At 40.5% G+C, this 25,247-nt stretch overlaps 1 protein-coding gene across 13 annotated transcripts in view; it reads left to right on the forward strand.

Moving 5' to 3' along the window:
• The window catches only part of INPP4B (inositol polyphosphate-4-phosphatase type II B), a 291,154-nt gene that overhangs the window by 165,709 nt on the left and 100,198 nt on the right, over positions 1-25,247 (forward strand). For 11 of the 13 annotated variants that reach the window (XR_013224780.1, XR_013224781.1, XM_077300219.1 and 8 more), the window contains 7 exons: positions 488-567; positions 5,229-5,340; positions 8,464-8,533; positions 11,650-11,797; positions 16,329-16,459; positions 19,673-19,777; positions 22,880-22,988. Coding sequence is in view for 11 of the 13 variants with exons in the window: in XM_077300219.1 (XP_077156334.1) it covers positions 488-567; positions 5,229-5,340; positions 8,464-8,533; positions 11,650-11,797; positions 16,329-16,459; positions 19,673-19,777; positions 22,880-22,988 (755 nt within the window). In the remaining 2 variants the exon portion in view is untranslated. The remainder of the gene's footprint in view (positions 1-487; positions 568-5,228; positions 5,341-8,463; positions 8,534-11,649; positions 11,798-16,328; positions 16,460-19,672; positions 19,778-22,879; positions 22,989-25,247) is intronic. The other 2 variants (XM_077300212.1, XM_077300217.1) reach the window with 1 other exon arrangement.

Below are 25,247 nucleotides of genomic sequence, written 5' to 3' on the forward strand. Positions count from 1 at the left end.
TTGCTTTAAGTGCTACATAAATATAGTTTGTGCAAGCAAATATTCTATTTGGCATATAAAGATGACATGGCCTCCAGGTTTATGGAATTATTGTAGCAAGAACAACAATGGTAAATTTTTTTACAGATTTAACATGACATGATAGAAAAGGAAGACTGAAGCTTCACACTAAACAAACAAACAAAAAACACCTGCAGCTGTAGGTTTCCAGCATGCTATTTGTCAGGTTGTCATTCTGTTTGTTTTTAATGAAAAAGAGGCTTCTGCACTAGCTTTACAAATTATTGATAATGGTGTCCCTGATCTATGAAGGCATTTGACAGGATAAGAAGAAAGAAGAAAGAGATCAAGAACACTTATTCAATATTTCTGTTGTTCTAACATAAGATTTGTGGGCATGAAGTTAAAACATAAACTATTAAAATTCAGAAATCTAATGAAAGTATATTCATCTGTGTTCTGCTTTTTTATTCCCTTTGGTTTCTAGCGAAGCTTCCTGGGATGTACAATCTTTAAAGTAGGCGAGTTGGTGAAATCAAAGGAGCAACAATTGACTCTCAGCCTGAGGTAGGTTCTTTTCCCGCCTTGTGTTGATTACAAACTCTGTCAGATCAACAATCAATGCCATTTAAAGACTGAGCTGTATTTTGTAAGTGAAAATTGCTGTCATTTATCAAATGTCCAGCTCATACACTTAACATTTTAACATTGCTAAAAGCTAAAAATATCAGAGGGTTTGGGACTCTATTCAGACCAGTGTTGGTAGCACTGTATTCCACTTTGTTTTTATCCCTCACTGGTCCAGTATAGAGGTGATGCAGATAATCAATAATGCTGATGATCAGGTGTGGTTAATATAGAGCAAGCTGGGACCCATGAGAAACTCATAGAGACATTCCCTCAGTGCCCTCTGCCTTCTATCATCTACCCCAGGCCATCTTTCTGTACCATTTCCTACCACTGCCACCACTTCCTCCCATCTTTTTCTTTCCATACCTTACTTCTTCTGCCCCTTACCCCTGCAGGTACATCCTCATCTCCCATTGGCATCTGTTTCCTCAGGATGTCCACCGTGCCACGTCTTTCCCTTCCTCATCATTCTGACCACTCACTACTTTCCAACACTGCTTTTCCTGTCTTTCTGCCCACTCCATTCATCACCACTTTGTCTGAAAGATATCATCACAGGTAGCGTGTGAAGTGGGGTGGTGCCTAATTGTCCTTGATGTGAAGGGCCTGAGGAAGAACAGTGCTTTCTATGCTCCTGAGCTAATCTAAAAAGGATCTGTTAGGGTCTGCTTCAGTATTGAGGGCACTGAATTTTTTTCTTCATTGCCAGGGTTAGGCCTGTGAAGAACTCTGATAGAAAGATAAGAACATAAGCCCTGCTGTATCAGATCAATGGTCCATCTAGTCCATCATTCTGTCTCACACAATGGCCAACAATCATAGAGGCTAAGGCCTTCCCCTGGTGTTGCCTTCTGATTATGGTATTCAGAGGCTTAGTGCCTCTGAATGTGGAGGTTCCCCTCAGTCACCATGGCTAGTAGCTATTGAAAGACTTATTCTCCATGAATCTATCTAACCCCTTTTGAACTGGTTATTCCTTTAGTCTTCACTACATCTTCTGGCAGCAAATTCCTCATTTTAATTATTCTCTGTGTAAAGCAGAATTTCCTTTTGTCTGTCTTGAGCATATTGCCCATCGGTTTCATTGGATGCCCTTGAGTTCTGGTATGTGGGGCATGGGAGAAAAATTTCTTTGTCAACATTCACTACCCCAAGCATAATTTTATAAACCTCTATCATGTCTCTTCTTAGTTGTCTCTTTTCTAAAGTGAAAAGTCTCATAGGAGAAAGTGCTCTAATCCCCTCATTACCTTGATTGCCCTCCTCTAACTTTTTCCAGTTTTGCAGTGTCCTTTTATAGATTCAGTGACCAGAACTGTATACAGTATTCCAAATGAGACCACACTACAGAACTACTTAGAGGCATTACAATAGTAACTGTTTTATTCCCAATCGCTTTTGTAATAAGCCCTCATGTAGAGTTTGCTTTTTTCACTGCTGCAGGGCATTGGAGTGACACTTTCATTGAGTTATCCACTACAACCCCAGGATCGTTTTCCTTTCCAGTCTTAACAAGTTCAGACCCCACTAACCAATGCTTGAAGTTGGGATTTTTTTGTCCCAGTGTGCATCACCTTACACTTACCAACATTGGTTCTAGATGATAAGTGCCAGTCTGTGTCATAGCCAGCCAGAAACTGTACCTGTCCCCCCAATGAATTTGTCACTTACTGTGCAAAATAAATTGCATGTATTTGGCTACACTTTAGAGCTCCTTAAATACAGTCAATATGTGAAGAGTTGGAGGCACAATCTTCTTGTGCCTTCTTTGAATGAATTTTAATGCTCTTCTAACCCAACTGAAAGAGTAGTAGTAATAGTGCCAAAATTGGACCTCACTGTAACCAGGATAGGTATTGGTGTAATTACCATGAGACTTCTACATGTATCTAAAGCATAAATGTGTTCTTTGTCCAGAAAGAACCTGATAGAGCTGAATAATGACCAGCAGCTATTGGGCCCTTACTTTGCTTTAATTTCAAATAAATTTGCAACTAAGCATTTCATCAATTTTTGTGTATTTCTTAGTCAAGAGAATTGATGGTATTTCCAATAGATGTATTCCACATTTTAAAGAAATAGTTGTCTTATGAGCTCTGATATTAAATTGAACTGCTGAAGTCATAGAGATTGAAAAAGCATTCAGGCAGAATGAAACATGAATCACATTTGGCATGCTTAATTGATTACAAGGTATTTGGAAACACTTGTAGAAAGTTTGCTTGGTATACACTACTGCCTTCAGAAATAACAAGAATTAATATAAGAATTAGGAAGTTACCTTTCCTTGTAGATAAATGATTCAGATTCAGAGTACCTTTATTGGCATAAAATTGCAAAGCATAAAATGAAAATTTAAAACAGTTTCAGATGTAAAATCTATCGTAAAAGATTTTCATTTAAAATTGCCAGTAAAAACTTTGCTACTTTTATAATAGTTGCTGTGTCCCTCACATTTAATATCATTTTAATCCAGTGTTTCTCATTAACACAGCTGAATTTCAATTTCTTCAGATAATTAGCTAACGGGCAACGAAATACTTCAAACTTAGGACACACCAGAAGTATATGGTACAATGTGTCAGGGACACTACATCCATGTAAACAGTATCTCTCCTGAGGAGGGATCTTCAAAAATCTACCTCGGGTGACATTTGAGGGAAAGATGTTTAAGCGAGCTACTAGAAATGCTCTTAACTGGTGTGTCTCCAAAATTTGGAGATACATGGGCATGGATTTGTAAGATAAGGGAATATACCAGAAGCGGGGAGAACATACACTATTGTTAGAGGAGCCCAGAATCTGTGTATCCTGATCTTCTAGTCTCTGTGATATTAACTTTAGTATCGTCCTTTCGTCTTACATGCTAAGGGTTGAGATGTCCAGACCCATAATTTGAAGTTTTTTTGACATTTTGCCCAGCCAGCTGAAAGAATAAGGGTCACTCAAAAGGTTAATTAACAAACTACCCGTTTGAGCATGGAAATGGAATTTTAACCAGTATTTAAAGGACTGAAACCAAGCCCGGGCTTCTAGACTCTGTTGGCCAAGTTCTGCAACAAGTGTATGATTGGCCACACAGTTTGGGACTCCTAGCAGATTTCTGAAAAAGAAAGATAGGATGTTCTCTAATTTATTATTAAATGCATCCATCCATATTGGGATTCCATAAAGTATCTGAGGAATTATTTTGGCATTGTAGATTTTAATGGCTGCTTGAAGGTTTTTGTTGCCTTTTTGATGATAAAACTTGGCTAAAAGGGACAACTGGCCTTTTGCAGATTTGATTGTTTTTTCTCTATGGTTGGCCCAACTGTTATTATAAGTAAAGTTTATGCCTAAATACTTGTAATGATTGACCTGTGTGTTTGCGTGTGTATACATACATACACACGCTATATTATGATCCTAGGGTAATGTATTATGATCCTAGGGGAAAATGTATTATGATCCTAGGGGAAAATCACACAGGACACAACTATTGCCTACAGTATTAGTAAGCCAGTGCAAGGTGATCTATTTCACATTCTGCTTATAATGCTTCTTAACACTGAGGCATTTACTGATGCATTTACTGTAGTAACAGAGAGTACTTTCTTTACTTTGAATACTCTGGGGGATATTCATAGGAGCCACCTGAAAGATAATGAGATGCATCAGAAACTGTGATGATATTAATTCAGGGCTGTATTGACATGAGAAACACAGAACAGTTGAAGTAAAGAAAGGTAAGGTAATGGTGTGGTGCGTTCATATAGTTTTGGTAGTATCCTTTGGACCTGTGAGGTCTTTTTTAACTCCCCCCCCCCAAAAAAACCTGCCTACCTGCTACAATATATTTCTAAGATTTGTATGAAATAGAAATTGTGATGGTAAAATGTGGATCATTTTATATGTTTGCCAGTTTTCAGACTCCTCTGCAGTGTGGTGCACTCTCTACTGTGAACCATTTCAGGCAAGGCGCTTTCACTGCATGGAGCAGACTGCCTGTTGTCTGTGCTAAGTTTCAGACAACATCTGTTTTTGTTATTCAGAGTTACACTGATAGTTTTTTTAAAATAAGGGGTAGTCAAACTGTGGCCCTCCAGATGTCAATGGACTACAATTCCCATGAGCCCCTGCCAGCAAATGCTTGTAGTCCACTGGCATCTGGAGGGCCGCAGTTTGACTACCCCTGTTTTAAATGAATGTATTACTGCCAATGTCTCTTTGTCCAATTTAACATTAAGAGAAATTACAATAATTGCTGTTTTAGTGGTGCATGTTTGGAGCTCACAAGGGGAGTGCCAACAAACTTTATCTTTAAGCAGTTCACAGATTCTTTTTTTTTTAATCCCACCATTGATGACTAGCAATAGCTTTTTGAGGAAGTGAAATTTTAGAAAACATATTTCTAAACGTAGACCTTCTAAAAGCATCTAGACTCTTGGATATACTGTATACTCAACAATATTTGTGCAAATGTTCTCTAAACCCACCCACAGGTAGCCTTGTGCCACTCTGATGTCACCTACAGTAAAGCAAGGAATAGGATGGAGATGATGAGCCATGCAAATAGAAAATAAAGTTCCACCTTTATCCCCCTGCATTTTTTTCAGAAGCTCTGATGGTGGAAAGACAGTTGGCACTGTAGACGTCAGCCTTGTGAAGATGGGGGAGACAGAGGATGGGGAGTCAGATCACAACACAGCAGATGTGCAGGGACAAAAGGTAGGAACCTGGCTCAATGCACAAATTAAATTAGGATGATCAGAAATGCCAGATGCCTATATTACTATAGTCACTGCGGGATCTAAGTTTGCATTTTAAAAATAAGAATTAGCCCTCTGTAGAATAAGGTACAACGTGCATACTCAGCTCTCTAAACTAAAACAAAACAAAACAAAACACCTAGGGATAAAACATAATTCTGTTGCATTTTAATTTGTGTTTTGACAGAAAGGAAGTATTAATTTTGCCATCAAGTGTAATTTCTTTAGAACTGAATATGTGGTATTTTGGATGGGCTCATATCCTGTGTCCCCTCTCCTCAGCTCATACTCAATTTAGAAAGGGAACTTTGAATCTCACTTTTCAAAGGAAGGGATATTCCTTAGGATATAATTAATACATATTTATATGAAATTATATGTCCCTTTAAAGGTCAGATGTACAGATTTTAACCTGAAATAGCTGTTTGTTGTATTGGGGGGGGGGGGGGGGTGAGAGTATGGCACTTAAAAAGCAGCCCTAGTAGCTTGGAATAGCCTGATCTTTCCAGAGCTTGGAAGCTAAGCAGGGTCAGAACTAGGATGAGAGACCACCAAGGAAGAGGGCAGCAATGGCAAGCCATCTCTGCATATCTTTCACCCTGGAGCATTGTGCTTGGTTGTGACATGACAGCACACTTATGGCAATAAAACAGCCGGGGCTGAAGACCCCACTCTGTGCAGTGGGACTACTAATTTCCGTCAATATATGTTCCATTTTTAAAAATAAAATGCCAATTCTACTTCCTGTCTAGTGGCACTTCATGATGTGAAAGTTGGAGATAGGATCATAAATGATTTTGCACAGGGATTATTTTCATGGTGGCCATGTTGCTTGAGCAATAAGTTACTCAGTCCATATTTGCATCTGCAGTTCCACATGGCAGAGGGTACTATGTTTTTTATCCATTAGACATGTTTTTTCTTTCACACCAGGTATAGATGGCACACACATACACACCTGCTGCTGTCATGCATTCGCCTACATTTTTTAAAAAAAATGGGTGCATGCATATAATAATACAGTACTATACTGTTAAAATATGTGCATTTGTGTAGCAACACAATTCCTGTGGTCATGCTAATTATTGAAAGGTACAGCAAATCCCATTGTGGTCATTACATCAAACAGACTAATTGGTCTCCTACTGCTAGGGGGAAGGGGAGGAGAACACTTCAGGGACTTTTCAGGTGCTAATGAAGAGAGAAAACAGCTTTGTGAAATTGCCTTCCACCCCTCCCCTATGTATAAAAAAATCTCAGTCTTGTTGGCATCAGTGACAATACCCATCAGTTCACAGTGAAAATGCAGAGGAATAGTGGGAAAGAGTTGTTCAGTTGAACAGAAGGAATAACTTGCCTTTGGACAGGTGAAAAAGATCATTGCAACACTGCTGTGCTTTCTTGAGGTTTTTTTTTTTTAAGCAAGGAAAATAACAGGTTGTTCATGAATTGAACAGGAATGAAGGATGATGTCATTTGTGGGGAGAAATAAAACATGTTACTTGATTTTTTTAAAGTCTCTATGATTGATTGTATAGTAAGAACATCACAGAGAAGCATTCTTTCACACACACAAACTCTTACTAGCTCCCGTCTTCTTCTTCTCCTATTTCTGTCTTGAAAGAACAAAACATGAGCTTCCTATATAGGTGGATGTGATACACTTTTAAGTTGCTTGAACAGATTTAAGATTTAAGAGAAATCACAGCATCAGACCAAACATGTTGATGTATAGGATGTATGTTAGCTACATGAGCTAAGCTATATCTTTGTGTCAAAAAAAAATCAGTATATGGTTAACTTCTTTGAATAAAAAGAGGATGAGAATTATGGAATGGAATTCTTTCCCTAAAAAACAGATGATTGTGAACAAATCACTGTTTTTACAATGAACGACTGGTTGCTGTCTTTCTCAATAGAAGGCTCTATTTTAGCTGATTTGAATCAGGGCTGATTTCTGGCTCCCTTCACATGCTTTGTGTAAGACTCCTTGCAACTACCTCTTCCCTTCTCATGATGATAACAGTGTTCTTCTTGGTCACTGCCTGCCCTGCATGAGGAAGAGAAACTCTGTTGCCACTGAAGGAAAAGAACCATGCAGCTAGCAAACCTGCTTATCCACACATCCAATTCATAAACCTGTTGATGAGAGGACAGGGTGGCCAGGCCAAGTGCTGTCACGAGAGACCGCCCACCCCTGGCCCCACCTCTCCCTCTGCTGATCAGTGGAGCAGTGGGAGAAAGTTTTGGGGAAGTACAGGTGTTGTGTAGACACTCTGACATCAATTTTGGTACGAACCTGGAAGTCATATTATCACATCAGGCAATGCTTTAGGATTCACCCAAAACTCTCTGGTAAAACTATAGTGCAGTTCCACATTTGTTCTTTCCCACCCCCAGTCTCCCACCTGTTACCAGTATTAACTGGTAAGCTTATGAGAGGAAGAGACAAAACAGTATTGGAAACTGTATCCTGGGTGCTTTCGGGCAATGTAGGCAGCTGCCCAGGCCTGCTCTAATTCTTTCCAAATTTGGTTTGTGCAGGGCAGATGGGTAGCATCAGTTCAGGAAATAGTTTGCAATAACTATCAGCTAGATATTGCGTGCAAAATTTCTTATGCTCCTGTATTTCTTATTTAATATGACAAAATAAAAACGATTACTCACTGATAAAACCGATGAACGTGATATGCTAAAGAAATCAAGGAGAGTTTGCTGTAATGGTTAAGAGCAGCAGCTTCTAATCTGGCAAGCCTGATTGGATTCCCTGTTCCCTCACATGTAGTCAACTGGGTGACCTTGGGCTCATCACAGCATAGATATAACTGTACTGACCAAGCAGTAATATCAGGGCTCTCTCAGCCTCATCTACCTCACAGGGTGTCTGTTGTGGGGAGAGGAAAGGGAAGGCGAATGTAAGCCGCTTTGAGACTCCTTCTGGTAGAAGAAAGCGGCATATGAAAATGAACTCATCTTGTTCTATGCCAATATACATGTAAAGTACTTGTTATGCACTTCTTTTATGATTGAATTAGATTGGATCCCCCTTCCCATTCAAAATATTTTAACTTTTATTTTACAGTGTGCCTTGGTTTATGAGTGTACATCTTCTGAAAACAGCAGCAAAGACAATTTACCTTTATTAAATGCAGGTATGTTTTCTATGTCTGTAATGATGGCAGTTATTGAAGGTTAAAGCTGTACTATATTTACTTAATTAGCGGAAGAGCTATTATGATTTATAATAGCACTCTATTGATTCATGAGTGAGTGACCAGAAGGGCAAATATAGCATGTCCCCAAATCCACAATTTTAAAGCTTAAAAAAAAACTTTTCAAAATGTCTTGGGGTCCCAATCCTGCTGGTAACCCAAGCAAGAAAGATGAGGGGTTTCTGTCCCCACTCCCATGCACCATTTTCAAGAGCTGATAGCACCACTGTTGTGAACGTGGGTAAATTGTATCATCTAGTTTGATCCTTAAATAACCAGCTTGCATTATATTTCTTAGCTGTTATTTACTGAATGATTGTCCAGCTTGGAAATATTTTAATTCTGACAATATTTGATAAATTAAGATTTATTATAGCAGTACAGATCCCTTATGCAATTTGTGTTTTATCTGGATCATAAGGTACTTCCATTTATACTTTGCCTATAATGTACATTATGTCCATATTATCATTTATAGATTTCTAACAAGGATTGCTCTCTCACACAAAAGTTCATAATATTTGTACTCTGCATTTCCATACCTCGAGCTTGTTTATTGCATTGCTAGAAAAAGAACAGGGGGGATCTCCCCTGTGAATGATAAAATCTCTAAAGCTAGAAAGCTATTGGCATTCAGCTTGAATATTCTTCTTAATATATTGAGCTCAAGTCCCAAGTGAGTTATGAAGCCCTTTGAGTAGAAATGAAGAATGAATGGCTAATTGATAGATTTTCATCATTCCATTTTTATCTCAAGAGATTTGGGGCTTATTGCTATTCATATATCACTTTGGAATCTTAACATTAAAATAATTTCTCTTCTCTACAAGTGTTTTATGAAAATGTGATCTTTTTTTTTAAATGTGAATGAGGGTTCCAGGATGTTCTAAGGCCCCATTAAAGGAAGGGAAGGACCTCTGCTTGACTTTATTTTGCCCCCTTTTTGCTCATTCCCAGAAGACTATTGTCTTCTCTGTTATTCCATACTAGAAAGCTCTATCAATCAGATACATGCAGTAGGGACAGTGAACCCAGACACTAAAGCAGATCACTGTAGTTCCTGGTTACCTTATTCTATCCAGACTCATCACATGAAGCAAGCTTACTGAAGCTAAAGACAGGCTATGCATGGTTAAAGAAGTTAGATAGAAGCCTTGCTTCCCATGGTTTGAATACCTGGTCTCTCTGCCCCTACTGTTGACTCTGGTCAGACCTATGTTACAAGGCTTTAAAATAATTTATTTTATCATGTACAGCAGTTTACCTGTTCACCATCAGTAGGTTTTGAAGCAGTAACTAATTTAATTTTCAGTTCTGTGTTATCCTTACTTCATTAATCAGTGTGTTTAGATGCATTGCAGAAATGAGATGATGTCCCACAGAATTAAGTAGCAATATAGGTTGCCGCATGCACTTGCTGATGCCCTTTCAAAAACAACTGTGTCTTCTAAAATTAGACAAAGTTAATTAATTGGAATTATACTGCTCTTAGACCATTTATGCACTGGGAACTTCACTGTCCCAGCTCCAGTGCAGGAGCACAAATCAGGGGTGGATGAGGCACATTGGGCCAAATTCTCCCCCTTGTGGGTGCAGGAAGAGGTGGGGCAACCTGCCCCAACAAAAACTCCAGCCTGCAGACTGGCATGAAACATCCAGTGCGTAAATGGTCTTAGTGCCCAGATTGAGAAGATGTTCCAAAGCAGATTTTAAAGAACTAGAACTAGCAGAACAAGTATCTTGCTGAGAATTAGTAGAATGCAGAAGATGGCAGAGAACAAAAAAAAAATGCTTAGTGTCATTGTAGAGACATTTCAGGAGAAATAAGTACAAAGTATAGCATCTATTTGCCACTAATCCTCAAGAACAATAACAATAACAACAAGAAAAACCCTGATTTGACTACCTTTAGACCTATTATGCACGGGGGGAATAACGCACATTCGGGGTGGAATGGCAGCGACTAAAATCACCGATAACACACGGAGCCGGCTGCAACCGGCCGCAGCTTCGGTGCTTGCTGCCGAAAAAGCCACGTTAGCGAAATGCGGAAGAAAGCACAGCTTCCGGGTGACTGGGGCGCAACCAGAAGCGGTGCCGGTATCGCCGCATGCATAATCGGTTATTCTGGGTTTTGCCGCCGTCGCGCCCCGTCCCGTGCATAACTGGTGTGCTTTGCGTCTTCCCGCTCCGCGCTTTCCATGTGCCCCGAAATCGCCGTTTCAGCGGCCGTGCATAATGGGCCTTAGTCTGATTCAGGTTTCCTGTAAAACTTCCCGTGATGTATGTGCCTTTGCATGTGTGTGTATGTGTGTTACGTGCTGTGAAGTCACTTGCAATTCATGGAGATGAGGGTTGTGGCTTGTGCTCTGCTGCAATGTTGGGGCATTGTGCTCTGCCACAACGGCACAACGCCAGCGCACAGAATCTGGCGCCGTGCATAAAGGGCCTTATAGAGCATGTGTGGGTTTATATTTATCTATATATGTATGAACCAATCTTGGTGGAATCTACAGGTAAGGTCTTTAAACTATGGACACAGAGTGGGTTTTAAGTTTGCTTAGACAACTGTCCTATGCAAGTACACAGTGTATAATGCCATTGTTACTAGTTCAGGGATTCTCCTAGGTACTGGATGTGTACTTCGCTTTCATTGGGATGTGGATCCAGGAGAATATTGCAATCTATGCCACATTATCATAATGTTATTCACACTGGAGATTTTGCTGTTTATTTCTGAGCTAGGTATTCTTTTATCCTATGAATCTTTGCCAGCAGTCCTGAGCTTTTAATCTTATTGCAGCTGAAGTGATAAATCCAGCATGTACTGTACTAAGTAGAATTTAATTGTCTTCTGTTTGGGCAATATAACCTGGGACACTGCCCTTAATTTATTGGAATACGAATAATAAATTAAAGGTAGAGTAAAATTTATTTGAAGACTTGAATTTTTTTTAATGGAAGGGGGGAAAGATAAATAACTTGAGAAATAAGTCATTGTGATAACTTCCAAGTGGCCATAATTAAGCAGTCACATCATTTTTTCCCTTTTGCAGTATTAAAAAACCCGATCTGTAAGTTGTATAGATTCCCCTCTTCTGACAACAAATGGATTTGTGTTCGAGAACAGATGTCTGAGAGCACTCTTTCTTTTCATATTCCCAAGGAACTCATCAACCTGCACATAAAGGAGGATATGAGAAGGTAAGGGAAACAGACTGAAAAGGTAAAAGTAAGCTATAAAGCTGCTGTTACCACACAGATAATAGAAATTGACTGAAATAACTGATAAGAATTCAGGGGCGTCACTAGTTCAATCTGCTACTCAGAAAGTAAGACTTCCACTTAAATATAAGCACTGAGCCATAAACCTGATGATACTGAATAATTTTTTCATTACAATATCAAGCAGAAATGACACGATATGAATTACAATGTTAGTCTGAGAATTTTTTCATATTTGAAATAATAATCATAGAGTTTAATGTTTGAAAGAACCTATTATTGTTGCATTGAATTATTCCTTAAACAAATCCTTATCCATTATTGTTCCTCTATATATTTATGAAATAGCCTAGGGGGTGGGACATGTCTGGCTGTCCAAGTTAGAATAGGGCCAATCAGGGTGCAGCCAGCTTTGTCCTGATTGGCCTTGTCCCTGCAGCTTCCACCCTCCATCCCTGGACTCTAGCCTCTTTGCTCTCAGATGCCTCAGTGCCTGGAGCCAGCAGCATGTAAGGGGAGAGGGCCCTGCGCAAAGAGTCATGGTGGAGGGCTTGCTAACGGGACCCTCTTGGTCTGCTAGACTGGCCTTGCTAACGAGGGCCTCCCAGCCTGCTAAGCTGGGCCTGCTGACTGCCATCTAAGGAACTCTGTTCCGGCCCTGCTAACGAGCTGCCAAGTCCCTGCCCGCCCCACTAGATCTGGTTGCAAGCTGCGGCCCAAAGCCACCTAAAGCTGCCTGGCCAGGGGAGGGGGCCCTTTCAAGGCCCGTTCTTAGGAATGGGCTTTGAAGCTAGTAAACAATATATCACTCTTTTGAAATTTACATTTTTAATACACATCTAATTTGCTTTACTTTCCACAATTTTTTTAAATGGTCCTCTAGACTTGAAGCATATTATTATTTTGGAAATTTCAGAACATAAGAATCTCTCAATAATCTAGCAGAGATATAAAACCTCAGAGCTGTCACTGCACTTCACTTGTGAAATCCCAATGCTGTTGATTTCAGTGAAGTTACTCAAGGGTCAAATGTAGGCAGTTAACTTCCATATTGGCTGTTGTGAATAAATGTTGCAGAACAGAGATTAAGATAATGGAAGCCTTTGGGCAGTTTAATTATATTGCTTCAGCCAGACAGATCATCAATGTTTATTTTGAATGATACTATCTCTGTTAGTAGTTGTAAACAGGATTTTCTGATAGTTAATCAATCAATTTGTCTTGCTACAGGCTCATGCTCAAACAGAATGAAATGTATTAAGTAATTAATAGAGATGCATCAAAGGATCAAATGTTAACATGCTGTCTTTTTTGACCTAAGCTGACTAACAGAATTATCACACTGTTACAAAGTTTAAAATAAATAAAACTGTACGGTCTGTGCTACAATATGAAGAGGCTAATGTTCATTTTAAGTGATGTCTGAAAGTCAACAGAACAAGCATACAAAATTTCAATTTGATATAGTGCCATTTACCTCAACATAGTGGTAGAGGCTACAATACTAAACACAAGATTAAATCTCATTTATTCAATGGGATTTAGTTGAGTGTACATATTTAGGATTGCATGGTTAATTTGGCAAGCATAGGATTGAATTTAACAAGCCATCTGCTGGTGAATTTGATAGTTCCTGCCTATTTTTTTTAGCTGCAGACCACCAAACCTGTTCTGAGATTATCCTCATGGGTTATCACAGTGGGAAGGATTAATCAAAGGAAATGAATCTTCTGTTGTGCAAATAAGGGTTCTCCAACCTGCAAAAGTGGCGTGATCTCGGTATCCAGTAGAATTTTACCATGGAGCTATTAATCATATTCATCATTCTGATGAAATGAGCTAATGGAACATACCTTTTGTCCCCAGTGGTCACTTTCCTACAGTGGGCCCAGAAAATCTGATCCAGCAGGTGGCAGGCCCTCAGAGACATAGTGGAAGCTGCTGAAATAATGAGGGAGCAGCAGAAATTTACCTTCCCTTTTACATTCACAGAAGGATTTATGCAAGAGGGAGTCACTTTTTGCTAATCTTCCCTCAAGTTGTAGTCTCCTATCTTGTATCACAGTCTGTCCCTCAGGGCCTCCTAACCATCAGAGGATATAGAAGACTGCAAGGGAAATGAAGATCTGTTTTGTGAACTCGTTCCATTCATAGTGTGTAAGATCTCATTGTACCTAAGTACATGTTAAATTGTGTAAAACAGAGATAAGTACATTTTGTCAACTTAGCAATTAAAATGTGGTTTAATTTATCCTGTTTATACTGTAGTTTTAAACTCTGGTTTAGTAATCTCTTAAATTAAAATTTGTTGACACTCTGCTAGTCTTTCAGTACATTAGATAGAGGGCTTAAGAATGGGAACTTAGAAGCCGGAATTTGTCTGTGACTGTCAGTTACTTTTTCTCATGAAAAGGAAGCTTTAAACTCCTATAAAAAATTTATTGACAGTAAAGTAATTCCTCAGAATTTTTTCTTTAAGTAAGATTTTTCTTTAAGTAAGAATTCTTAACATAGTTACAGGAGTATGTTTTGCATTTAATTTGTTCTGAGGTAATTTCACTACATCACATCCTGAAGGGAAGTAGTATAAGTACTTTGTCATTAAGAAAAGTTGGTTTTTATACCTCGCTTTTCTCTACCAGAAGGAGTCTCAAAGCAGCTTACAATCACCTTCTCTTCCTTTTCCCACAGCAGGCAACATGTGAGGTAGGTTGGGCTGAGAGAGCTCTAATATTACTGCTTTGTAAGAACAGAATTATCATGGCTGTGAGGAGCCCAAGATCATCCAGCTGGCTGCAAGTGGAGGAGTGGGAATCAAATCTGGGTTAGAAGTCACTGTTCTTAAACACTACACCACCCTGGCTCTCATTAATATTTACAGTTGCAGTATACTATGCATTAGTTTAGAACATCCAGCTTTATCTTCAATCTCTATACAATTTCTACTAGTATGAGGAAAGTCTGGTCCCCAGAACTTCTAAAATAAGATAAATCTCTACAAAGATCCCAAGAGCCAGCTTGGTGTAGTGGTTAGGAGTGTGGACTTCTACTCTGGTCAGCCAGGTTTGATTCCGCGCTCCCTCACATGCAGCCAGCTGGGTGACCTTGGGCTCGCCACAACACTGATAGAGCTGCTCTGACTAAGCAGTAATATCAGGGCTCTGTCAGCCTCACCTACCTCACAGGGTGTCTGTTGTGGGGAGAGGAAAGGGAAAGTGAATGTAAGCTGCTTTGAGACTCCTTCAGGTAGAGAAAAGTAGCGTATAAGAACCAACTTTTCTTCTTCTTTGGCAATGACAGTCACTGACTTAGTTTGACTTAGTTTTCCTTACACACTGATTTTGAAATTACTGGGCATATTATTATTGGCCTTCGGAAATATGTAAATGATTCCCAATAAATGTTATTGAGAACAGCATGTTTCTGCATTGACAGGAGGGTTTAGCACTTATACTAAGAGGATTTTCCAAGTTGTTTTCAAGAGTTAGCCACCTGCTCCTGGTTTCAGATTTAACCTTTAATAAAGGTGCCTTCTGAGAATGTAATGTCCAGTTCTTGGCAACATTTGTATAAAATTTGCCCTTTAGAGTTTATCCTGAGATGCTAAAACTGCACCTATGTGCGATGAGTGCTGGGGCAGCGGTCAAGCAAGTGTTCAAAAGAACTAGACTGGATTATGAGTCTTTGACAAATTGAGAGAGTGGGAAGTGGGCATGGCCAGCAAGAGATATATTAGCAGACTGCAGATAGCATGTTGCAGTAAACAATTGGTAAACCAGACATAGAGGTGGAATGGTACCTAATAGGCATGAATGGTTTGATTCAAATAAGCCAAAAAGTACTATTTCTTTTTAAGGTGATTCAAAATGTTATCTTAATAAGGAAGATCTTGCAAATTCCCTGGGGAGGGAATTCCATGCCAGAGCTGCAACCACTGAATAAAGTCTCCCCCCCCCCCTTTAATTTTATCTCAAATGGGAGCAGCATCCAAATTAACATTTTGGAGAAAAGATCTCCTGATCTCATAGGGAAAACTGTCATCAGCAAGCAGTCATTTTGACAGAAGATTGCTACTGCATTCTGAACCAGCTGTAGTTTCCAAAGAAGCTTTCCAGCAGTAGTCTAGGATTCGCTACCAAGCCGCAACCATAATACAAGGAAAATTATCACTTGTTCCTGAAGAGACACATCTACAAAATCTGGGTTGATATCAGCATCTCTGTCCTACCAAAACAGACTTTCAACTTCTTCACTCTCACTCAACCAATTAATGGTTTCAAATGGATGTTCGCATAGGAAGACTGTAACATCTGGTATATAAGGAGAGAAAAATAGAGTTAGGTGCCATTGTGTGAAGCAATGCAGCCTAATTTCCCTCAGTGGTTAACAGAAAATTGCAAAAAAATGCATATTTTTTCAAGTGGTACTGTGTTGATTAGTATTTGAAATTATTTTCAAGTGCTGGACTGTTGCTATGATTTTATTATTATTATATTGTCTTCCACTCAAGGAACCAGGATCTTAAGGAACTTGGTGAACTTTCTCCACATTGGGACAATATGTGTAAAACTGTTATTGCACACTGTGATCAAATGTTGACCCTCTATCAAGACATGCTTGCAGAACTAGAGAAGTACACAGGTATGAATAAGTTTTCACTGGATAAAATGAATTAAAATTTACTAGTTTTTTAGTCATGTTATGAGCATTGAAATGTCATTTCATTATAAGTGTCTCTTCAGATGATATCTAGAGAATTTATTTGAATGCAGGATTTGCCTGAACCTGTAAGTACAGGGCTAATCATTTTTCTCTGCCACAATCCCAAAGTCTTCCTGGGTATGGCATTGTGTCTCTGTGGGAGGACATTGCACGAGTTAGGCTAGACTAAACAGATACTATTAATCCCAGGTATGGCTCATCCATGATTCCTTTGAAGCATTTTATACCTAGTTCAGCTTTAATGTGTATGTGTAGATATAATTCTATTTTCTTTTGTATCTTGGGAAGAAATAGTATAATTCAACTGTAGAGCAACTGTACAGAAGTATTAGTTTCCTTACAACCCTTATTCTGCAGAATTGGCTTTTATAAGGCTCCAGAACTAATGCAAACAATACTTGCCTGTTTCTCTTCTATACAGAAAGTGCAATTGTTTTAATAATGTACATAAACATCCTTGAGAGTTTTTCGTCTGTAAACAAGACCAGATAGCCATTGTGCATACGTAAGGAGCTTACTGGGCATTGATCTTAAAAAGCAGTGCTCAGATCCCTGCCATCCTTTGACTGACATGATTTCCTTTGTGTGCAAGTAATTGCATTCCAAAAGAAATACAGGTATAGGAAGAATATCAGCTTGTATCCGAACCAGTTTTTCTATCCATTTAAGCAGCCAGGTTGCTGTCTATAAATAGCTCTCCAGTGCGTCTGCCTCATATACATAGTACATAGAAGCAGCAGCAGCTTTGGTTTTTATACACCGCTTTTCACTACCTGATGGAGTCTCAAAGTGACTTCCTCTCCCCATAACACTGTTACCCATTTTCATTATGCTGTATGTAAATTTACTCTTACACTTTGCTCATAAGTATGAACTGATTACTTCTAGTCCATTACATTGTATCTGAGGAAGTGTGCATGCACACAAAAGCTCATACCTTGAATAAAACTTTGTTGGTCTTAAAGGTGCCACTGGACTCTAAATTTGTTCTGCTGCTTCAGACCAACACAGTTACCCACTTGAATCTCCCTACAACAGACACCTTGTGAGGTAGGTAGAGCTGTGAGAGCTCTAATAGAACTGCTGTGTAAGAAGAGCACTAACAGAACTGTGACTAGCCCTAGATGACCCAGCTGGCTGCACATAGAGGAGTGGGGAATGAAATCTGGTTAGAATAATAGAGTTGAAAGGGATCTCCAGTATCATCTAGTTCAACACCCTGAAGAATGCAGGAAACTCACAACTACGTGCAAGAACCAAGCACCAACAGAATCCCTTCTGCCTACCCATTCACAATCTGCCTAAGTTCACAGAATCAGCATTTCTGTCAGATGGCTATCTAGCCTCTGCTTAAAAACTTCCAAAGAAGGAGAACCCACCACCTCCTGAGGAAGTCTGTTCCACTGAGGAACTGCTCTGTCAGGAACATCTTTGAGAATTTTTGAATTAATTTCAACCCATTGGTTCTGGTTCAACCTTCTTGGGCAACAGAAAACAACTCTGCTTCATCCTCTATATCAGTGGTCCCCAACCTTTTTATCACCGGGGACCGGTCAACGCTTGACAATTTTACTGAGGCCCGGGGGGGTAGTCTTTTGCTGAGGGACATCACCACCGCTGCCTGAGCCCCTGCTCCACTTGCTTTCCCACCAGCACCCCTGACTTCTCGCTACCCGCTGGGGGGCGCTACCAGCAGCAGCTGCGCAGTGCCATGCCGAGAGGGAGCCCCAGCCATGGTGGCCGCTGGTGAGCACCAAAGGTGAGCTGGCAGCAGAGTAGCAGGGCAACCCTTGAGGCAGCATCTGGGGAGGAGGACGAGGAGGAGCTGCGGCCCAGTACCGACTGATCCACAGACCGCTACCGGTCCCCGGACCGGGGGTTGGGGACCACTGCTCTATATGACATCCTTTCAAGTACATGAAGATGGCTATCGTATCACCTCTTAGTCATTTTCTGTCCAGGCTAAACAGACAAAGCTCCCTCACCCTTTCCTCATATGACTTGGTCTCCATCTTCATTGCCCTCCTCTGGACACACTACAATTTTTCTACATCCTTCTTCAATTGTGGTGCCCAAAACTGAACATAGTCAGTACTCTCTGAGGAGTAATATCAGGGCTCTCTCAACTTCACCTACCTCACTTGGTGTCTGTTGTGGGAAGATGAAGGGAAGGCGATTGTATGCTGCTTTGAGATTTCTTAAGGTAGCAAAAAGTGGGGTATAAAAAACAACTGTTCTTCTTTTAAGTGAGGCCTAACCAGAGCAGAGTAAAGTGGTACCATCACCTTGTACGATCTGGACACTATATTTCTTTTGATACAGCCCAAATTCCCATTTACCATTTTAGCCACTGAGTCACACTGCAGTGACTCCAGATTAGACACCACTGCTCTTAATCACTGCTCTTAACCACCAAACTGGCCCTTAATGCTTTTGCTCTACTATTCATTCCCTGTCATATCTCCTTTCCTGGTTCATGCAGCTTTTTGCACCATCCTGAGGTTTGTTTTGTACAATAAAGAATTTCTAGGACAAAAAAACTTATTTACTAAACAGCATGGAAGTGATCAAGTGTAAGTCATATGTACCATTCTGTGACACCTACTGAGAATCTATAGTGGCCACACCTTTCCACTCTCTGTAGATGCTGCAAAATATGTGTATGTCTGTGTGTGATCATTATGTATGGTGGTCTATGGTGTATACAGAGGTTGTTTGTAGAAGTGCCTTCTGTGTAGAATTTCTGATGTATCTGAGCCGCCCCTGAGACGCACACCAGTTCCATGATCTAGTATTGTTTTTAGCATACATAGTTTTATGGCACCATCATTTCAAATATGCTGTGGGCTGTTTCTAAGCAGCAGGAACATCTATCACCAAGCAGGGGACCAAAAAGAAGGAACCCGAGCATTAGTTTGTTCTGTAAATTAAAAGCTATTTTGTCGATTGTGATAGAGGTGCATGCTGAGACACAGCTAGCAAATCGCTGTTGTTGTTGTTTTCTTAATACACAGTTACACATAAAAGGTATTTTTTTCAATGCTACTAACATTTAAGTGTTACCATGGCATTTAAAGAAAAGTGGAACATCTGGAGGGCACTTTAATAATTCTTTGGAATTTTGTTTTCCAGGTTCTTCCTTCAAATCAAGCTGTAGTAAAGGGGAAAAGACACTAGAATTTGTTCCTGTCAATCTACATCTGCAGAGAATGTACGTGCACAGCCCTCGGTTGAAAGGTAAAACATAGTCCGTATACACTTCTGTGCTTTGTGGTTTGATTCGGAACCTGTCATGAGATCTGTTTGTAAAATATATCAATAAAAATATAAAATTATTCCATTAAATTAAATTCCATTAAATCTAAAAACAAAACATAGTTGCAGTTGGCCAAATATTTAATAGTTAAGAATGGTTTAATTCAACTTTGAAATTTATTTGTCAACAGTTCAGCAGGACTTGCTGGGTTGGCTTTAGTTATGTCATCAGGATTGTTCCCTGGCTTATATTTTAAATGCTCATGTGAATGGTTTGGGGATAGGTGCATAATTACTATTTCTGTTGCAGCATACCTTTTTTGTGGTTACAAATGGCATTTCCCTTTTTTCTCATACTTAAAAATAACATTTGAGCCTTAGCTTCTTTTTGAGAATGTTTCTGAGTACCACTCAGGTGAATTGGGATCTAACTGTAGAATATATAACCTCTCCACTTCCCCCCACAAAAAAAACTGTTAAGATGCTACTAGAGGCTTTTGTACTTTAGCCTTATATTGGATATGGCTGTCTTGAATTGTATACTAAGTCATTTTCAAATAATATTTGTATTAAATGTATGGCTGCCTTGGGCCTATTAATGTTCACTTACCCTCTTCCTCATCTATAATGCAGAGTGGAGAGAGGAAGTTCCATCTCTTCCCCCATGCCAGCAGGCCCAGGTGCTCAGCCTCCTTGTCAAACTGATGGGGCATGGGCTAGTGAAGAATTAATAGTGAAGCCTTAACCAATGACATATATTACTAAATCTTAAAGATGGGCCCACAATAAATGATCACTTCCTGAATGCCAGAGCCTATCTGAAGCTAATGAAATTATTTCACTTCTGCCTTTAAATTAGATTTTAGGAGCAAACAATGCATCAATGTAAAAATGGTTTCTATAGATCTATTTTGAATCTCACCCATGCCACTGAGATACAGCCCATTAACTGTTAATCGTTCATACAGTGTTTCTGCTTATAGAGACATTTGTCACCGGAATAAAAAAAGATTGTTTGTTACATGGAGAGGATTGAATTCTATTTAAATGTGGCACTTTCTAAATGAAAACAAATAGATTACATCTGGAAGACGATATGCAGAGAGTACACTTACAAATGCCTTTTTTTAAATGACCTCTCCAAGCTGGTCACAATTTTTCAACCCTAAAATTCATTATGGATACAAAGATGCCGAAATTAGTGAACTCTAATGCAGGTTACAGCAATTAGACATTTAACTACTAGAATGTACAAGTGAAAATTCATCTTTATATCTGGATTACTGGAGCACATTGCAGCACAGCTCTGGCATCTGTACTGCTTGCCTGTTGTTTGAGGAATGCAAAATACTGGGTAATACCTATAAAACAGTGAATATTGGGTTTAAGAGGCTGCCCATGATGCTCTAAAATCAGCTGAGACTAATTTGTGTTTGACTCCAAATGGGAACTAGAGTTCCCATCCTTACCCTCCATGAGGTTTATGTACATTTACCATGTGTTGTGGATAAGAGTGATCTAGTAAATAGTAAATACCTGGACTTCTAAAAGGCTTGTTGAGCCAGAGACTCTTGAGTAAAATAAGCAGTCATGAGATAGAGAACCAATCTGCTTATAGTTTTGAATCTGGTTAAATTACAGAAAACACTGGGCAGGAATATACGGTCAGTTTTCACAGCGGAATTAAATGAACACTGGTGCCAAAAAGATTGGAGTTAGGTCTGGTGATATCTAATTTATTCATAATTATCTGGCATGGTGGACAAATCATGTAGTGGCCAAGTTTGCAGAGATGCCAAATTATGATAATGGTAAAAACAAAAGCAAATTATATAGAGACTAGTGGCAAAGCCTGTTCACACCCGGGGTGGCAGTGAGGAGTTTGTAGGCCTTCGGGAAGCACTCCCTCTCCCCCCCAACCCGCCCTTGGCCGGATGGCTTCCCAAAGGCCTTCAAACTACACCTGGGCCCTCTGCGAGGCCTTTCCAGACTTTTGGGAAGTGCTCCTTCTCCTCCCCACCCGCCCTCGGCTGGATGGCTTCCCAAAGGCCTTGATAGCACACCCGGGGCCTGCGCAAGGCCTTTGCAGGCCTTTGGAAAGTGCTCCCTCTCCCTCCCACACCCCCTCGGCCAGATGGCTTCCCAAAGGCCTTGATAGCAACCCGGGACCTGTGTGAGGCCTTAGCAGGCCTTTGGGAAGCGCTCCCTCTCCTCCCTACCCCTCCTCAGCTGGATGGGTTCCCAAAGGCCCAAAGCACACCCGGGCCCTCTGCGAGGCCTTTCCAGGCCTTTGGGAAGCGCCCCCTTCCCCCGGCCGGGCCTCTTACCTGGGGCCCCACAAGTGGAGCGGAGAAGTGACCGACTGGCTGTAGCAGCCAGGCATATCTGTGAGGCAAGGGGTGAGGGCTTGGTAAGGGAGAGCAAGAGCTGTAGGGGCAGGGCCAATCAGGGTGCAGCTGCCTGCACCCTGATTGGCCCTGGCCAGACAGTCCATCCCCCAAGGCTGTTTCACAATTATTAAGAGGCACCAAATGGATAAGATTACTAGCAAGAAAGCCCATTGCAACCAGGAATGCAATGGGCACTTCCCAGGGGACACTGGGAAGTGCAGATCTCTCTCTGTGTCTCTTTCTCTCCCTCTCCCTCTTGCTGTGTGTCTTTTGGTGTGCCTCGCAGCAGGAGGCATAGTAGGTAATTAGGGCTCGTTATTAGGAGGGAAGGAGGGCTGGTGTGCAGTTTGGAGCAGCTCTCTTTCTGTCTGTCTCTCCCTCCATCGCAGCAGGGGTGGCTCTCTCTGTGTGTCTCCCTCCGTGGCAGCAGGAGCCATAGCAGGTAATGAGGGCTCATTCTTAGGAGGGAAGCAGGGCTGGTCAGCAGCTTGGGGCAGCTCTCTCTGTGTCTCTCTCTGCCTCCCTCACAGCAGGAGTGATAGGAGGGAATGAGGGCTCTTGTTCGATCTGGCAGGGCTCTGTGTGTCTCTCAAATATATAGAGGAACTATGGATAAGGATAGTGGAACCACATAGTGAATCTGTACTTCTTGTGTTTTCATGCAAATCTCAATATTTGTCTATTCCTGTTGCAGATGTTCTGTATGATGTCATTACTGTAGGAGCCCCTGCAGCACACTTTCAGGGATTCAAAAATGGTGGTCTTCAGAAACTATTGAATAAGTTTGAGTCAGAAAGGCGAAAGTAAGTACGTTATCAGCAACTGATGAAAAATAAACTGTTGGTTATATTATTATTTATTGAATTTATGTACCACCCTCCGTGTTTTGACAGCTCAGGGTGGTGAATATTGCTATGTTCCTTTCAACTTAAACAAAACTTCTGCTCATACGTATTTGTATTAAATTAATAACACTTTCCCTAGATGTCTGGGCATAAATCCTTAGAGAACAGCTAGGAAGAATAATATACAGAGTGGACATTATGGTATTTTTGCTAATGGAATAACCAGTTGCATTCTCACAAGTGTTAGAACTCTGTCTTGCATGTTTAAAGACCAAGGGAACTGAAGGTATGCGAAAGTGAATTCTAACATCCTGTCCGCTGGATTCCAAAGGATTGGATCCAAAAATGCTTCCTCTTGCAGAAAGAGTCTTCTAGTCATTCTTCCATAAGTGGCAGAACATTTTTGACCCTACTCAATATTTCAAATGACAGAAAAGTTATAACAATGATTTGTGTGTACTTGGATGAAGGAGGACATAAAAGACAGGTTGGACAGAGACTGTTTGATGGTATTTTTTACTGCATATACTTTGAATTGGGAACCAAATCCTGCTAGTGAAATCTCTGCCTAGTTTATCAGCAGAGCCTCTGGATAAGCTGATGGAGGTAGTGCTGAGGACCTTTGTCCCTGGGCATTTTTACATACATACTGAGGCTTTGTTAAGTAAAGCTCAGGACTTCATAGCCTCAGAACAACCATAGGTTTGTCTCAAATAGCAGTGGGCCCAACACATGACAAAGGACATACACGGTCTTTTTTTCAACACCGTACTTGCTGATCATCTGTTTAGGGGCCTGGAGGTTCAGCCCTTGTCATGGTCAGATCTGAAGGCATAGTTGAGCTTGCTGCCTTAATATTGTCTGGTTCAAGACATTAATGGATCAAAAATTAACCCCTTCAGTCCCCGGGACCAGGTTCAAATTCTAGAGCAATGTTTGGTTTATTTAAATACAACAAAGGCAGCAACTATGTAAGACCCTCTTAAAGATATAAATACTGGTTCACTAATTGTTCTGGAGTAGAGTTTTGCAGAAAACCAGACAGCTCTGTGTGTCCTTCCTGAGGTCAAGCCTGGATCAAAGTCCCAGATGTTAAGAAGGCCTTCTTGCAGCAGTAGGAACTCCTCCAGCAAAGATGTTGGAGGAAGGCTTTGTTGCCCTAGGAGTAGTTCCTTTTTCCCTTCCAGCTGGCCCAGCCTTGCTTTATAACCTACATGACTTTTGTCCCTGCTAGTCCTGTGATCCCCAGTAGAGCATTTTGGTGATCAAAGCCCTTGGAAAACTGGAGACTAGCCTCTGATTGGTCACCTCATTGATAGCCAATGAAGGTTTATTGAGTAGAGTCTCCTCTTAAACCATTTCAATTGATTTCCTGTCTGGGTTTGATACTGAGACAGCTTTAATTATACTGGTGGACAATCTTCATTTAAAGTTGATAGGGGACAAACTGACGGTAAAACAAACTGAAGCTAAATCCAGACAAGACAGGGATAATACTGGTTGGAAAAGCTGGTATTGTAGAGAGATTGTATCCACTTATCCTGGATAGAGTGAACTTGGCTTTTTCAGGATAAGAGTGTGGGGTGTTCATGACCTCTGCCTTCCTGTTTGAAAAGTGGGTTGGCCCAGGATTACCCTTCTGCCAATGCATCTGATTTGCCAGCTCTCTCATTACCTAGACATAGCCAGTCTGACCACACTGATCCATGCTTCTGTAACGTTGAAGTTGAATTAGTGTAACACACCGCACATGAGGTTGCCCCTGAAGACAACCCTGAAACTACAATAGTCAGAGCCTAGCTACTGGTAAACATATGTTGACCATTGGCAACCAATCTGTTTTCAAGTTCTGGTCAAGGTATTGGCATTGACCACGGTTTGGGTCCAGCTCTACAGGATGGGCTCCCTGAAGAGGTGAGCCTTCCTTGGAGATCATGAGGGAGTTTGAATTGGCAGGCATCTTTTGAGAGGAGAGATCTGGGATTTGTTTTTGTTTTTTTAAACCAAAAATGTTTTTAACTGTTATTGTAAACTACCTTTGACTTGAAACAAAGTAGAAATATAAGTATTTTAATAAATTATTAAATCAATCCAGCTGGCTGGCTTTTTCACTCTGTCTCACCTTTCCTTACTACAGCCTCCATCCTACATGACTTCTATCCCTGCAAGTCACGTGATTCTCAATAGAGCCTTTTTGATGATTAAAGCCCTCCCCAT

This window comes from Paroedura picta, chromosome 10, assembly GCF_049243985.1.
Source record: "Paroedura picta isolate Pp20150507F chromosome 10, Ppicta_v3.0, whole genome shotgun sequence".
Classification (NCBI taxonomy): domain Eukaryota; kingdom Metazoa; phylum Chordata; class Lepidosauria; order Squamata; family Gekkonidae; genus Paroedura; species Paroedura picta.